The sequence below is a fragment of the Triturus cristatus genome, chromosome 10 (genome assembly GCF_964204655.1).
Source record: "Triturus cristatus chromosome 10, aTriCri1.1, whole genome shotgun sequence".
NCBI classification, from domain to species: domain Eukaryota; kingdom Metazoa; phylum Chordata; class Amphibia; order Caudata; family Salamandridae; genus Triturus; species Triturus cristatus.
In genome coordinates, this window is record NC_140593.1 from 750476649 (window position 1) to 750491960 (window position 15312).

The 15312-nt window shown below is 43.2% G+C and overlaps 1 protein-coding gene across 2 annotated transcripts in view; it reads left to right on the forward strand.

Moving 5' to 3' along the window:
• AGAP3 (ArfGAP with GTPase domain, ankyrin repeat and PH domain 3) overlaps positions 1-15312 on the forward strand; it is a 1862985-nt gene that overhangs the window by 400414 nt on the left and 1447259 nt on the right. For both annotated transcript variants that reach the window (XM_085628261.1, XM_085628260.1), the window contains exon 4: positions 10023-10108. In XM_085628261.1, coding sequence (XP_085484387.1) covers positions 10023-10108 — 86 coding nt within the window. The remainder of the gene's footprint in view (positions 1-10022; positions 10109-15312) is intronic.

Sequence of the window (15312 nt, forward strand, 5' to 3'; positions counted from 1 at the left end):
CTTGTTTTCACTGGTGAGGGCTATTTCTCTTACAGTGGGGTTTTATCAGTTATTATAGGTATAAACCTAAAACCGGACAGCCTACATATGTCCTACCCGACCAAAGTCCCGCCCTGATGAAGACCTTCGCATGAAATACTTCTCTTGGTCCCACCCACTGAAGTTCGAAACGTGTTGGCTTCCACCAAAGAGAGGTTTAGATCAACCAACTAAAAACATTATGCCCTATAATAGGCGCATTCCAGCTGAACTTACGAAGCTCTTTACTGGAGTTTGAAAACAATTCTCTGACCTCTCTAGGACCTGTATAATAAAGCACATTGAGGGCAAAATGAAATAAAGTCCCAATAATGTATGTAAAGCAGTAGGACTTCCTTAAGTTGGAAAGCTTATTCTCTGGACACTCCTTCAAGAACCACTATAACCAGGATTGCTGTTGTATTTGTATGTATTAATTTTTTGTGGTCACCAGTCACACACCTGTATGTTATGTAAATAGTATTTTTGTCAATTGTTTTTTCTAGTTGCTTTACCAAGAGTCGCTAATTGTTGACAAAAAAACTGAGATGTATGTTCTAATGTGTAACGTGATAGGAACCTCCTTTTTGATAATTAAAAAATGAAGAATTAATGTGCCAATAAATGTAGCCCTGGGTTAACTAAAAGGACCACTGAGGCACAAGTAAAATCTCATTAATGGTGTCAGAGGTACTTTGCTTTTGTTGATATTAATATTGATTCCAGCCTCTGAACTCCCTGAACTGAATCACTCCCCCTTTTTTTGTAATCACCATAGGTACTGGCAGCACCAAGACTAGGCTCAGCTTCAACTCATCCTGAGTTATGCGGTCAGCCCAGGCGGAGCTCTGGGTCCAGTGCAGGGCAGGCCCCACATGGGGAAAGCAACAAGGGAGGTTAGTGATAGGAACGGGAAAGTCCTGCCTTCCGGATCATGCAAGTCAAGTGCTAAACATGTGACGCCGTCTTTATTTCACCAGATTTTGCTATGGCAACGACTGCAAGCGGTAGTCGCAGTATGCACAGCAAAATTAATGACGCTGCAGCCATTGTTAAAGTTGTAGCGTGGATGCCTATTTGTAAAAAAAATAGATAAAATGTTGCCATCCATGTCTTATGGGTGATCCGCACATAAGAAAATAAAGGTGCAGCCGGCATTGTTCACCCCAAAGCGTGCAGCGCTGGTGAAAAAAAAGTGTGTCTTAAAAAAAAACATTAAAAGAAAGCCAGAAGTGTTGCACTGTTTTAAGAACATATTTTAGGGTGTGTGCAATGTTAATGACGCAGCTGCCATTGTTGAAGCGCTGTCTAAAAAAAGACAAACGGGTGCAGGACAGCATTTCGTGTATGCAATAGGAGAAAGTCATTTAAGAAAATAGTGCTCACAGACTGTAAATAAAACATACCGAGTAACAACACAAGTTACAGGAGCAGTCCTCTTAGGAGGTTACAACAGGAGAAAAAGAGGTAAGAAGGATGGACTACTAAGCCTTATAATGAATCAAAAACAACCATTTACAAAGGCCAGCAACAGGAGCCAATTGAAAAGATGGGCAGAAAATGGGCAGAGCTTCAAGTCCATACCTGTATATAGCATGCCTCGAAGAGACAGCACTGCCTACGCGAGACCTAAAAATGAAAGAGACCAGATGCCTCCAGTTTGTCCATTCAGTGATTTTAGTTAACATTACCAGCACTGGTGGGACCTGGTGAAACGATTGCTGCGGTGCCCTGGCCTATGTTGTAACAAGAAGTGCAACTTGTCAGCGGTGACTTGCCACCGATTTGCTTGAATTTTACTAGAGTTATAATATGTTTATTCATTTTATGAAGCACTCTGCTACCTATACTGCTGTCGTAGTGCAAGGAGGAAAAAATTATTGTGATATGGAAATTAGACTACCGTCCATGGAGCTTTGTCTTCAAACCTTCTCTAAAAAGCGGCATGCCCTGTGTCCTGCTTAGTGTTACCAGAAGGGTTTTCCGCAGTTTGACTGTCACCAGTGAAAAAGTTCTACCACAGGACAGAGTCTGGTTGAATCTCTGTAAAGTCAAACGTGATGCATCAGTGGAGCGAATGATGTGGTTTGGAACATAGGAGGTGCATGGTCTCTAAGATACACTGGACCAGTGTGGTAAAAGTCTCTGTGAACTTGGCAGAGGAATTTAAAATAGAGCCTCTTCTCCAATGGGAGCCAATGCAATGAATCCAATACAGTAGAAGAAGAGGCATGCTCAGGAAGACCTAGAGCAAGTTTAGCTGCATTTTGGATGCATTGTGTGTTTCTTTTGCAGGGCCAATGATACACCCAGGAAGAAAGAATTGCAGTAGTCTAGACGACTCAGAATGGTTGCCTGGACTACAGCCTGACAAACTGCCATTGGAAGGAGTGGCAGAATTCTCCTCGGCTCCCGTAACAAGAACTATGTGAATGACAGATGGTTAACTTGTGTTTCCAAGGAAAACTCCACCTCAAAATAGAAGCCCACATTTTTCACAGATTCCACTAGTTCAGGAGGCTCAGAATAGGATGAGGGAGGCCAGTGATTAGAAGAATAGGGTCGCAAAAGTTGGTCAGTGTTGATCCACATCACCTCAATTTCACCAGGATTGAACTTCAATGCATTGGCGCACACCCAATAAGAATCTGCAGACAAACATCTTTGGAAGGATTTAGTGGGTAAAGAAATGAGTTGGTCCGTGGCAATTATTATTTGAGTATCATCTGCATAAGTCATACAGCTAAGCCCAAATGATCTAATTAATTTTGCTAGAGGAAGAATGCAGATGTTAAATAACTTGGGGCTCCGCGTAGACTCCTGAAGTACTCCACGATGCAGCGTTTTGAACTCTCAGAAGAAAGATGGGCATTACACAGCCTGGCTATTATCCTTTAGATAACTGTCGCACCACTGACATGCAGACACACCTCAGACAGTCTGGACAGAAGAATGTAATGTGATACTGTGTCGAAGGTGGATAATATATCCAGTACCCCTAAGGCCACAGGATTAGCTCGGTCTCCGACTTAAGCAGTTTGCCCAGGCCAGACAGCAAAGCTGTTTCCATGCTTTGTCCTAGTCTCAGCCCAGTTTGTACAGGTTCTAAAATCTGATTTTGTTCCAGGATAATGGGATAATGGGGTCTAATATGCATTAGCGCATTTTACTAACGAACAAGAAGTGCCTTTTGCGTTGGACCCAAAGCATTTGTTAAGGAGCTGTTACAGACCACCAGTACAGGTTTGGCAAATTCAAAAATAAATGCTTTACACACGTACTGTGTAATTGGATCAAGAGGCAATCCTCTCGAAATTGAGCTGGCCATTGGAATACATTGTTCCAGGTCGAGTGGAGCAAAGTGATCCAGACAGGGAATGGAATATACTTTTCTAACTGCGTCTACGCCATTGAGGCTCAATCTTAAGACAGTGATAGTATTAAGTATGCCAAAGTTAGAAGGCTTAACTTGGGGCATACTATGAAACTGGATGTAATGATTAGATTATTCATCCATATCGACAGCTGATTGTCAGTGGGCGGTCCCTGTGTATTACAGATAGTGACAGTTTTTTCCTCAAAGAAATTTGAGAGCTTGTGTGCAAGTGCCGGAGAATGCTTGATGCACATTGAGGGTTGATAAGAACCGTACTATCATGAACATTTCCACAGAGAAATTTTCAGCTGCAAGTATCTTTTTATTTTTTTAATCTCTTTATTGATTTTCATACAACCGGGTGGAGAGCGGCCACCCTACCGCAACCAACATAGAAAAACTTGAAGCTTATTTCTTTCCCCGTACATATCATAACTGCAGATTCACTCACCTAAGGCACCAGTCTCGGTACATTGAATTCATTCTAAATGACAGACATCCCGGTGGCCCCCAACGTGTATTGTTGACAACCCAGTTTGGATACCATCTGGGCTCGCCCTGTATCCCTGACCTCCTCTCCCCCTCAATGACCTGACACCCGGGACCCCACACCTTGTTAAATTTCCTCAGGCATCCGCTCACCTTGTGTATCATTTTTTCGAAGTGCATACACCAGTCTACATTGGCCTCCCAAATGCAAGTATCTTTTTGAAGTAATGTTCAACCATGATTGCAACTAGCATGCGATTATGGCGCTTCAGGAGCATGTTAAGCTCAAATTTAGCAGAACAGGAGTAATCTAAGCCCCAGGATCCTTCCGGTCTTTTACTTGACCTACTTTAAGTAGGGGATATACCAACGGGCTAAAGGCCTGTCTCTCTTAGTACTAACCTCCTTTTTTAGAGGCAGCACTGCATTTAAGGCTGTTTCAACCTACTGGACATAGTTATTATAATCCTCAATTGTGGACTCTGCTGTGGAAGCCTTGTATCTCGTGCTGAGTGTGTGGGCAAAGTTCAAATTAGATAGCCTACCCTAGGGTCAAGTCAGCTGTGTCACATTCAGTCCGATCTGTCTAGGAGAGGTGTGATTCTTTCATTTCAAAGAGAATCTGACCAGATCACATCTGGGGGAACAGGCATGGCACATTCCCCAAAGCGTTCCATACCCAGGAGGGATGTGGGCACTGGTGGTACGTAGGGATGGCATAGCAGTAGATGTCCCAAAGGTCGGGCGTGGCGTGTTCACAGCCCCAGCAACCACAAGTCGTCATGTCCCCCGTGAGGTGCAGGCCCGGTGGATTGAAGCTTTCTGAGGATGAAGCCTGCCGGGAGGATGTGAGCTGTGTCTGCCCAAGGAAGTCGTGGAACAACAACCATTACTCACAAGATGGCCATCCGGTGAGGAGCTCCGGCCGGGAGCTCCCGGTCAGGGATTGCCATTTTGGCTTAAATCCCCCTTATTCTCCGTAATTTGTCCAGTGTTTTAACTGCGGACATCGAGACTACATGGCCAATCCCCAGTGGAGCCGCTTGGTTCGGCTATAGAGGAGTCTGACCCGGGTTTCCACCGCAGCCGTCACCTACCAAGCCGGACATTGGGGCATTGCATTCCTCGTACTGCTGCTGCTGTTTTCTCCCTCTACTGCCTCCCTCGGAATGAATCGCCACGGATTGCTGATAATTGGACCAGCCTTGACGCATCTCTGGCTTCATCGGAAAACTCCAGATGGCGCATGATTGATCGGGGTGAGATTCCACTCTTCCGGACCGTCCCCTTGCCCGCTGGGTCGGGAGTAGCTGTCTGCCCTGACACATGATCACCTGTAGCGATGAGCTGTATCGAAGGTGAGTGCCACGGCGCTGTTGGTCTGGTGGACCCGAATTCCCGCCTGCAATCTACCGATCTAGGGGCGGCTCGCTCCCCAAGTCCCTGCTGCTGCCTCGCTGCCTCCACCTTACTGGCCGTCTGCTTGGGTGTGTTCCGCCTCAGTTCTGACTTCTGGGACCCTTGAGTCCTTTCCAGGTTTGGGGGTGCAGGAGCTATGCCCTGCGGATTATCAACACCGATGCCCCCGTGGTCCTGAACTTCTGCGCGCCTTCCACATCCCTCCGCCCGCCTTTGGTTTTGAGGCTGCGTCCCCCCTCTGACTCTTCGCACTTAAATCCTGCTCTCTGGTTCTTCGTTATCGATGTTTTACTTTTGTGCATCCCACCATTTTGTTATTGGCCTCCGTCGATACCCACAACCCGGACCCGCCATCTTGCTTGACCTCTGTCCGTTCCCCCTTCCCTCCGGTCTCCCCCTGACGATCCTCAAGCGGTTTTCTAATTCTTTCTGGTCTGCCTTAACTCCATCTCCTCTCTGGTTCCCTCCTCTCTCAGAACACTATTCCTGTACCCCTCTACCTTCTCTCCCCCGTATGATTTTTCCACTCACTTTGTAATGACTGTGCAACTAATGTTTAAATTATTGTTCCTTGTAACTCGCTATTTTTATTCCTTTGAAAAGCGCTCTGATACCTTGATTCTTGTGACTTTTGTGCATCCCGCCATTTTTTTTTTTTGGAGTTGGTCTCCGTCGATTCCCATGATCCGAACCCACCATCTTGTCTGACCCTTGTCCGTTCCTTCTTTCCTCCTGACGACTCCTGATGACCCTCGAACGTTTTTCTCTTTTTTGGTGGACTGCCTTTACTCCATCCCCCCTCAGGTTCCCCTCTCACCTATTCTCAGACTTCTATTCTTGTCCCCCTTTTCCTTCTCTGCCTCTTATGATTTGTCATTTACTTTGTAATTTCTGTAAAAAAAATGTTTCAATTAGTGTTGTTCCTTATGTAAAGCACTCTGATGCCTCCGGGTCTAGCCAGCGCTATATAAAACTCAACAAATAAATACATAAAAATAAAATAAACCTTGCGGTGCTTGAATGCCTACAAGACGTGCAAGAGGTGTGAGTTCGTAGATTAATAGAGACGTAAATATCCCGGTTGTGCGTGTGCTTTAGTAAAACCCAGAGCTGGTGTAGTTCAAGGATGTATTCCTCGTAAATCTGGAGACTACAAAGCAGCCACCAGCTGCAGGCTTGCCATGATGCCCCACAATAATCCCAGTTATAGGTGACCCCACCTTCCCCCACTTTGCTCTTGTTAGTATTTACCAAGTTGTCACTGAGGTCAATCCAGCTGGGTGTTGTCCAGTAGCCTAAATTGATAAAGAGGTATGGTGAGTTTGTCATGTGGCACGTCGTAGGCAGGAAACAGCTCAGAGAAGCAAGCAAGGTCTCTGTTTGCACTAGTGTTCTCAGAGTCGAGCTAAAGCTGTAAGCGTTAGCACGGCTGTGATTCGAGGGACTTAAGATGAAATTGAACAGAAGCTGAATGGTCTCCTTGTCCTCAATTTCCCCGTTAGATTTCCAGAGTTTCAATCTGAGCTTCGGGTGTGAGTGTTGTGCTCATTGATTTAAACTTGGGGTTTGGCAAAGCCATCAGAGGGCAAGGGTGCATGGAAGCTCCTGTCTCAGGGTTTGTGTCTATTTTGTCTACAGGTGCTTCACTGATGAGGAAAAGATAAAAAATAAATATATAAATAAATAAATAGTTATAAAAATGCATAGATGAATTGGCTTCAAGTGCAGCATTTGGAGGTCTGAATCTCTATGTATTGTCTTCCTAATACATGTATACACTTTCTTCGTGCTTATGTAACTGTGTGTTTGTTGCTTTACTCCTACTGTAGAACAAATAATAATTTTTTTTAAACGGACTCTCAACTACACTACTCTGACGCATCCTATACCTCTCTCAGTATATGCAATCCCTCCACTCTCTTCATTCCAAAACTTTATTCTACTACTGTGTTCTCCGAAATAACCCTTTCTGAGACTCTTCCCTCTTCTATCACTCCTTGGCTCACCCCAAGCCTCATTTTACTATTGTGATTTATTTATTTTATTTATCTCCCAAAACAACTCTCTCTAAATCCTTCTATCATGAATCTCTCCTTGACACATCCCAAACCTCATTTTACTACTTTGATCTCCCAAATAAACACTTTCTATACCCTTCCCTCTTTTATCCCTCCATTATCCTACTCAATCCAATTAGCTGACTCGCATGACTGCCACTCAAATTAATTTATATTTTCCTATACTAATCCACCACTAATCCTTTTTGGGTTCTTCGACTTCTCGTCAGGGGTAGTAAGCGCTATATAAATACAATTACAATTGGCATTAATGCCTGTAGAGAAACAGCCAGCATGGCTGATGCGGAGTGCAGCCGTAGCACAAACAGACCTCCCTTTGGCGAGCTGGTGGTGCAGTTCTCCAGCAGTCCTGTTTAAGTAGGTCCTTTCCTGCCTACACATGACTTGTACCAAAAAAATACTAGACCACCTACCAAAAATGGCATCTGGTTTCGTCCCAACTTGAGTAGAGTAAAAATGGTGGCAAAACAAGCTGGCACATACTCCACATTGATAATTTTGACTGGAACGCCTTTCCCCCGAAATTAACCCTTGTGCCAAAAACCCATTAGGAAATTCACACAGTTAAAATTCTAATGATAGCTGCTCTAGAAAAACAAGCAGATTAAAAGTGCCTAAAAACAATCACATAAACAGTAATAGCAGTCAGTCTAATTTACACAGTGCACCAGGCGCCTCAAGGGCTTCACATTGATGACGTTTCTCCGGAGGCCACTCAGTAGTCATGTTCAAGTAGACACCTTGTTGCCTACATATGATTGGTACCAAAAAAGACTAGACCACTAGATTTACTAAGTTTACTAGGTTTCTGAGATGTGTTTTGTGAAAGGGAGGGAGCTGAACAGTACCATATCGGCTAAGAAATGGAACTGTTTCTCCCCCTCTGCTGGTGCACTTTTGGTTGCCTTGCACCACCCACACACCTTAGTACAGGGGTATGAATGTGATGTCAAGCATATGTTTTATACTGGAAGGGTACCCTTCCAGCACAACTACTATTGTTAGACAAATATGTTTCCCACTTTGTATATGTGTTGTACAGTGTAGCCCACATGCAAAGTTGGAAACGTTTTGAGAAAAGAAAAGTTCTTTCAAACTTTACGCCTGCCTTGAGGAGGTTACATCTGCCTCAAGGTGGCGTTGATGTTTGATGCAAAGTCCTGTCTATCTTTTTTAGTAGATGGATCTTTAAGTGAAAATACATGGGTGGTTGAATGGGGATGCCATGTACCCTCCATAGAATGACCCATTGAAGCAAAATAAAGAAAAGCAGCACAAAGCGCTATGTTGCGTTACTCTAGGACTACTTTACAACTCACATCAGTATTTGCTCTGGTAAGTAAATCACAATTCTACACTTTGCACTAGTTTGTGGCTCTTTTGCAACGCAAACCCTGCGCAAAGTATCAGTAAATCTGCTCCATTGTTTTCTAATCCATGTATCTACTTCAACAGGGCTTTATCAAACAAGGTCCTCTCTGTCTTGAAACAGAAGTTTTCTCTTTCATCCTGCACTCCGGTCAGTTGCATTTAGTCTGCTGTGCGTTGCTAGGGATTCTCCTTGATCGTTCAGGGTGCTTTTCTTTTCCTCACTAGCAGCTAAGATCTGAAATTGGATTCCTCTTCCTATCTGTCTCATGGAGGGTCATCTCTCCGTGAAAGCTCTATTTAACTTTATTGTGTTCTAGTAATAATCCCCATACTGCCAGGATACCATGTCGGGTGACATTTGCACTCTATAATTAGTCTTTATCCTCTTTATCATCTTAAGCCATTCAGTACCAATCTGTGGTTGGCCAGGCTTTACACCTCCCCAACTAACTCCTACAAAAAACAGATAGAGAGCATCAAAGCAACCACACTGTAAAATAAGATTCTCTACCCTCGCTCACCCCTCCCTCCAGTTTTAAACAGCTCTGTGTTCAGAAAATGAAATGCACTGTAATCAGAGTTTCTCCTAATGCATTTGCTGGCCTGTTTTGCCAGGTGGTGATTACTCTGTCAGTTTTCATTCTGGCAGATATTTTCATTCTTTCCCTGATTTCCCAGTCTCAAAGTTATTTATATGATCTTCCAAAACATCTAGGTTCTACGCATATAACTTTTGCCACAGTTTAAAATATTCAGTAGTTCAAGCCTACCTTTCCTTTAACTCATCTGTCCTCAAGACTGTCCAGAAGTTTGGGAATTTCCAGCTCAAGTTAAAACTAATTTACACATCATAGCTTCCCAAATTCTTTTATCTGGTCTGTCAAAAAGGTTTTTTTCTTCCTTGGGTTCAAAATTTCTGAGCTTTATTTTTCAAAATCTAGGCATCTGGAAAGCATTGTATGTACAGTCAGTGTTTCTTAAGGCATCATTTGTACTGCTGGATAATTTTCTGTCAGGAAGCTGTTTGTCAGTTGGTCCTTATTCCAGGATTCATGAGACATCTAATGTGGTATGTGGATGTGGTAATAACATACTCAGACACTCCAATATTAATGGAGATCAGTAATTCCAGAGTTCCCCTTTAGGAAATTACCAAGCAAACTGTTACAATAAAGATTTCAGAAGGTTATCCTTGATTTCCAGGCTATGTTTTGAGGATAAACTGAAGGTTGTATGTGCTGAAATACTCACTGATATCCTTTGTTTTACAGGAGGGCGGTTTAAGAAAGAGATTGTGGTGGATGGACAGAGTTACCTTCTGCTTATTCGAGATGAAGGGGGCCCTCCAGAGTTGCAAGTAAGGCATACATCTATTTGCTTGCACTATCTTGTTGTTTCATGCTCAATCCTGTAATTACATGAATCACAGCATCTGAAATATCCTTTTCTGAAAGACACCGATTGCAGCAGGGGGAATGAAGGAATTACATTAGCTAGAATCTTTCCCCCGAAGCAGAGGGCCATGATTTTGATGGATGTGTGTGTCTTCAACATATCCACCTTCATGTGCCTCTCCAAGTATCCAAACAACTTGTATTGCTCTTTCTTAACAGCTCAAACCTCAGATGTACCAGGCTTACTCTTGTGCATGATGGTATTGAGACCCGACCAGAGCATGTGCATAGTTGTGAAAGTTTTGTAAGATGACACAGCCAAATCTGTACAATATATCAGCTTTCACCCCAGTCCACCACACTTTGTGTATGGACAGGAGCCTAAAGTGTAGTACTGCACTTCTCTACCATGGAGATTTGTCTGATATAAGTATAGTAGGCTGCTTTGTGTCCTGTATGAAGGCCTGAAAATCCGTAAGCACCTTTTTATTTGCATTTTGTAGCAAAAAGCATACATTAAATAATTCACAAGGAACTTATATATTTCATGATGAGCTTTCACTAGTCTCTAGTTAACAAAAGCCTCAACCTCTTAACTGTACGTGGTGTGCTTTTATTATAGAAAACAAGGGTTACATTCTGTTATGAAGGTGTTCTTGTCAATTACCCATAAGATTGTATAACTTTGTGTAATGCGTCTAAAAAGTTATTGCAGTAGGGCTAGAAAAGGAGGGGAGCCGCTGCCTGGGTTGGATGCGAACCGGTGATATGGACCTTACAGTATCAACTGCACCCACCAGTGTATTCATCCAATCTGAGAAAGTTATCAAGGGCACCACTTTTATCAGTGGGTAACGGTCATTCAAATATGAGGAAAATTAAGATCAACGGGCAGATAGTCCCATATGCTTTGTTAATGTTCACATTCATTACCTGATTTGACTTTCAGTGTAAAACTGGGCCTGTTAACTTGCTTTAGGAAATATCTTGGTAAGCACCATGTCTGCAGTTGAAAAATACTATTACATTGGGGGCATGATTTCGGATCCGAAGAAACATGGTGCCTGGTGTGTGAGCTCCTGCCAGTAAAGGTCGTTTTCTACAGCAATCATGTGCTTCCAAGGTACCTCCGGATCCCTGTCGGTCCCTGAAGCTGTGGGGAATGTGATCAGTGTGGTGCAGAGCTTCTGGAGCAGCAACAGGATCCTGAACGGCAGACCTGAAGTAACGAGCGGCGGAACAGTGGATAGGAGCCCTGGTCATCATAACTGCCTTCCCCCACCCATTGGGCGGCGGAAACGATCTGACACTTAGCCCTTCCCCATAGCAGATATGGGGACGGTGTGGCAGGATTCAGAAGCAGCAGACGGGTGAGCCGCACATGGGAAAAATGCTCCAGGGAGGATTCCAGTGGCTGTAGGGGAGGGCGACGGATGCTGTGGACTAGTGAAGGCCCCTTCACAGACCCTAAGGGGAATGCACCTTGCCATGACATAGGCACAGCTTCTCCTCAGAACCTGGCGGTACCAGTGTAGTGAATCAGACACCTCCAGAGAGTAAAGGCAAAAGAGGTCTATCCCCTCCCAACAGTGGCACACAAGAGATCCCAGTTTGCTCCAGGGGTTACTGGAGAAAGCTGGGTAAGCCGCTCACCCCCTCCCCAAATCCCCCCACCACCATCCTGAACACTGGTTGCACGCTGCAGAATGGAGAAACTGCAATTTGTAGAGCACCTGGAAGGACCCCAAGGGCATACGAGGCAGAGAGTGCACACCCATCGCTCACCATAGTGTGGAGCAGTGCCACAAGATGGCTTCAAGCAACCAGCTAAAGAAATATGCCTTCAGGACGACCGGTGACACCAGTGAAGGGGATCGACCTCCTGGAGGGGCCAGCCCTGAGACGAGGACCACGGCCCCACTCTCAAAGAACTCCTTCAGGCCATTGGGGTTTCGCGCATGGTGCCTGAAACCAAAATTGATACAGTAGTTGTCAATGTCACTTAAATTCGTAATGACATGGGGAAAATTGCTGCGAGAGTTGCCATTGCTGAGGAAGCACTACATGACCATAAGGCCTCCCTCAAAACCCTTGTAGACTAAGTCCGTCAACTCAAAAATACTCTGCGTTAGCTACATGCCAGGGCATAAGGCAGATCCCGTTGCAAAAACGTGTGCTTCGTGGCCATCCCTAAAAAAGCTGAGCGATCTAATGTAGGGAAATTCATTGAACATTTCGTGACGTCCTATTTGCCGGCAGGTGAACTGTCTCCACACTTCTTGGTGGAGAGGGCCCACAGAGTGCCAGGAGTGCCACCCAAACCGGGTGGCAGACCCAGGCCAATCGTAGCCCAATTCGTACACTTCAGAGTCCGTGATGCTGTCCTTAGAGGGGCACGAAAGCAAGGACCACTGCACTTTGAGCACCAGCCAGCGATGGTCTTCCCTTAATTCACACAGGAGGTACAGGTACGGAGGCGATCGTTTGATAGGATCAAGCAGGTACTTCATAAACAGAACCTCCAGTACTCCATGCACTTCTAGATGGGAGGAAATCCTGGTTCTGCTCCTCTCTGAAGGAAATGTTGGGCTGGCTGGAGGGCTATCAGCCAGTGACAGCCTAGAGAACAAGGGGCCCCTGGCCCACCACTGGTGCAGATGACCGTAGAATGGCACCATCACGGGCTGGTGGGCAGAGTGGCCCCAGAATGGAGCAACCTGAGTTGGACATGAGTTACAATAGACATGGCAACCAGAGGCGAGGGGCAAGCTGAGAACTGGAGATTGCTCAGAACACAAAGGACTACTAGACCCCACTCTGAAGCACAAAGACTGGAGCTTCGTGAGAGACAGAAACCAAAACAGGTTTTGATGTTGGGTTTGGAAGTGCGACCGACACCTCAGGCATTGGGGAGGCAGGTCATTCTACACTTGCAGCCTGAGGGGGTGGGGAAGGAGGTTGGGAGGGGGTTCAGACACTTCAGTAAACACACAGATACACAGAGGGATACGCAGACCAGCACACAGGCTGTACGACTATAAGGACCTGTACAATATACATGGGAACAGGTCATAACACACCTTGCCAGGGGCTCACAATTCTCTCCTGGAATGTTAACTGACTGGGGAGTAAACTGAAGCGAAGGGTGGTGTCGCCATTTGTAAATCAACACAACCCAGACATAAGTCTGCTCCAGGAGATGCATCTAGTAGGGGAACAACTGCCCCTTCTTGGGTAGAGGCAAGTACATAGTCCCCGTACACTTTGTGTTCGTGACTGGCTCTTGGTGAGTGAGGCTTCTTGTTAAACAATCTCTCCCCTTGACAGTGCTCCATACCTGGACGGATCCAGAGGGATGCTACACAGCATTGTTGGATGACAGGAACAGCGAACACATATCTATAGCTTCTTGGTACCTCCCCGTGGGTCTCCAGACTCAGCAGTTTCAAAAGAAGGCCACCATATTAGTACAGGGGGACTTTAACCACATCATGGAGGGGGCACTAGATAGACTCACATGCAGTAAGCAACCGGTCAGGGCAGACACATGCTTACACAACTTTTTGACAGCCATGTGACTGCTTGGGTAAATAGACATAATATCGAAAAAAAAATATCGAGTGGACAGAATATCGAGTTTTAAATATAGAATGGACAGAATAGCGAATTGCCAAAATATAGTGGTGAAGAATATCGAAAATCAGGTAAGAAATATCGATTGCAATAATATAGAAGTAAGTAATATCGAAAGTCATAATATAGTTGTTAAAAATATCGAATTTTTTATAGTGTTTTAAGTGTTAGTATATGTGTTAAAAGTATGTATTAATATTGTAATGTATGTTAGTATATTTTTAAAGTAATGAATTTTATGTTATTTTATTTTTGTGTAATTTAATTCCGTAGCGGGTTGTGGGTTTATAGGGGAGTAGGGTGGGAAGTAATTTAATTATTGTACATTAAATAATAATTTATAGGAATTATTAATTATTTTTAATTTAATTTTGCGTTTTACTTCTGTAGCGGGTTGTGGGTTTATAGGGAAATAGGGTGGGAAGTAATTTAATTGTTATTAGTTAATTATTCATTGGTATTGAAAATTAATTGGTTGTCGATTAATTATTAATTGGTAAATAATTTGTATTAATTGGTAATTAATTTGTATTAATTGTTTAATTGATAATTGTTAATTGTATTCATTTAATATTTGTAGCGGGTAGTGTGTTTATAGGGGAATAGGGTGGGAAGTAATATAATTGTAAATAATTAATTATTTAATTGATGTGTGTATATTGTTAATTAATATATCTTTAATTTAATTTAGCGTTTTAGTTCTGTAGCGGGTTGTGGGTTTATAGGGGAATAGGGTGGGAAGTAATTTAATTGTTATTAGTTAATTATTAATTGGTATTGAAAATTAATTGGTTGTTGATTAATTATTAATTGGTAAATAATTTGTATTAATTGGTAATTAATTTGTATTAATTGTTTAATTGATAATTATGTTAATTGTATTCATTTAATATTTGTAGCGGGTAGTGTGTTTATAGGGGAATATGGTGGGAAGTAATATAATTGTAAAAAAGTAATTATTTAAATAATTTGTGTATATCGTTAATCAATATATTATTAATTAATGATTAATTGGTATTATTAGCATTTATTAATGTTTGTTATTGAAAAACAATTGGTTGTTAATTAATTATTAATAGGTAATTAATTAAACAAAAATATATTGGTATTTATAAATAATAAATTATTAAATCTTGTGTGATTGGTAATTATTTGTAATACTTGTTTTGGTATTAATAACTAATTAATTTTTAACAAAATATTAATGTATTATTTTCCCTACTGTTGCACTCTCTGGAGTGGGAATAGTAATTTGTATTCCTACGCCCTCCAATGCTTTCCCTACTGTTGCACTCTCTGGAGTGGGAATAGTAATTTTTACCCCTACGCTATCCAACGCTTTCCCTACTGTTGCACTCACTGGAGTGGGAATAGTAAATTTTACCCTCCCGCTATCCAATGCTTTCCCTACTGTTGCACTCTCTGGAGTGGGAATAGTCATTTTTATCCCTACGCTATCCAACGCTTTCCCTACTGTTGCACTCTTTGGAGTGGGAATAGTCATTTTTACCCCTACGCCATTAGACGTTTTCTC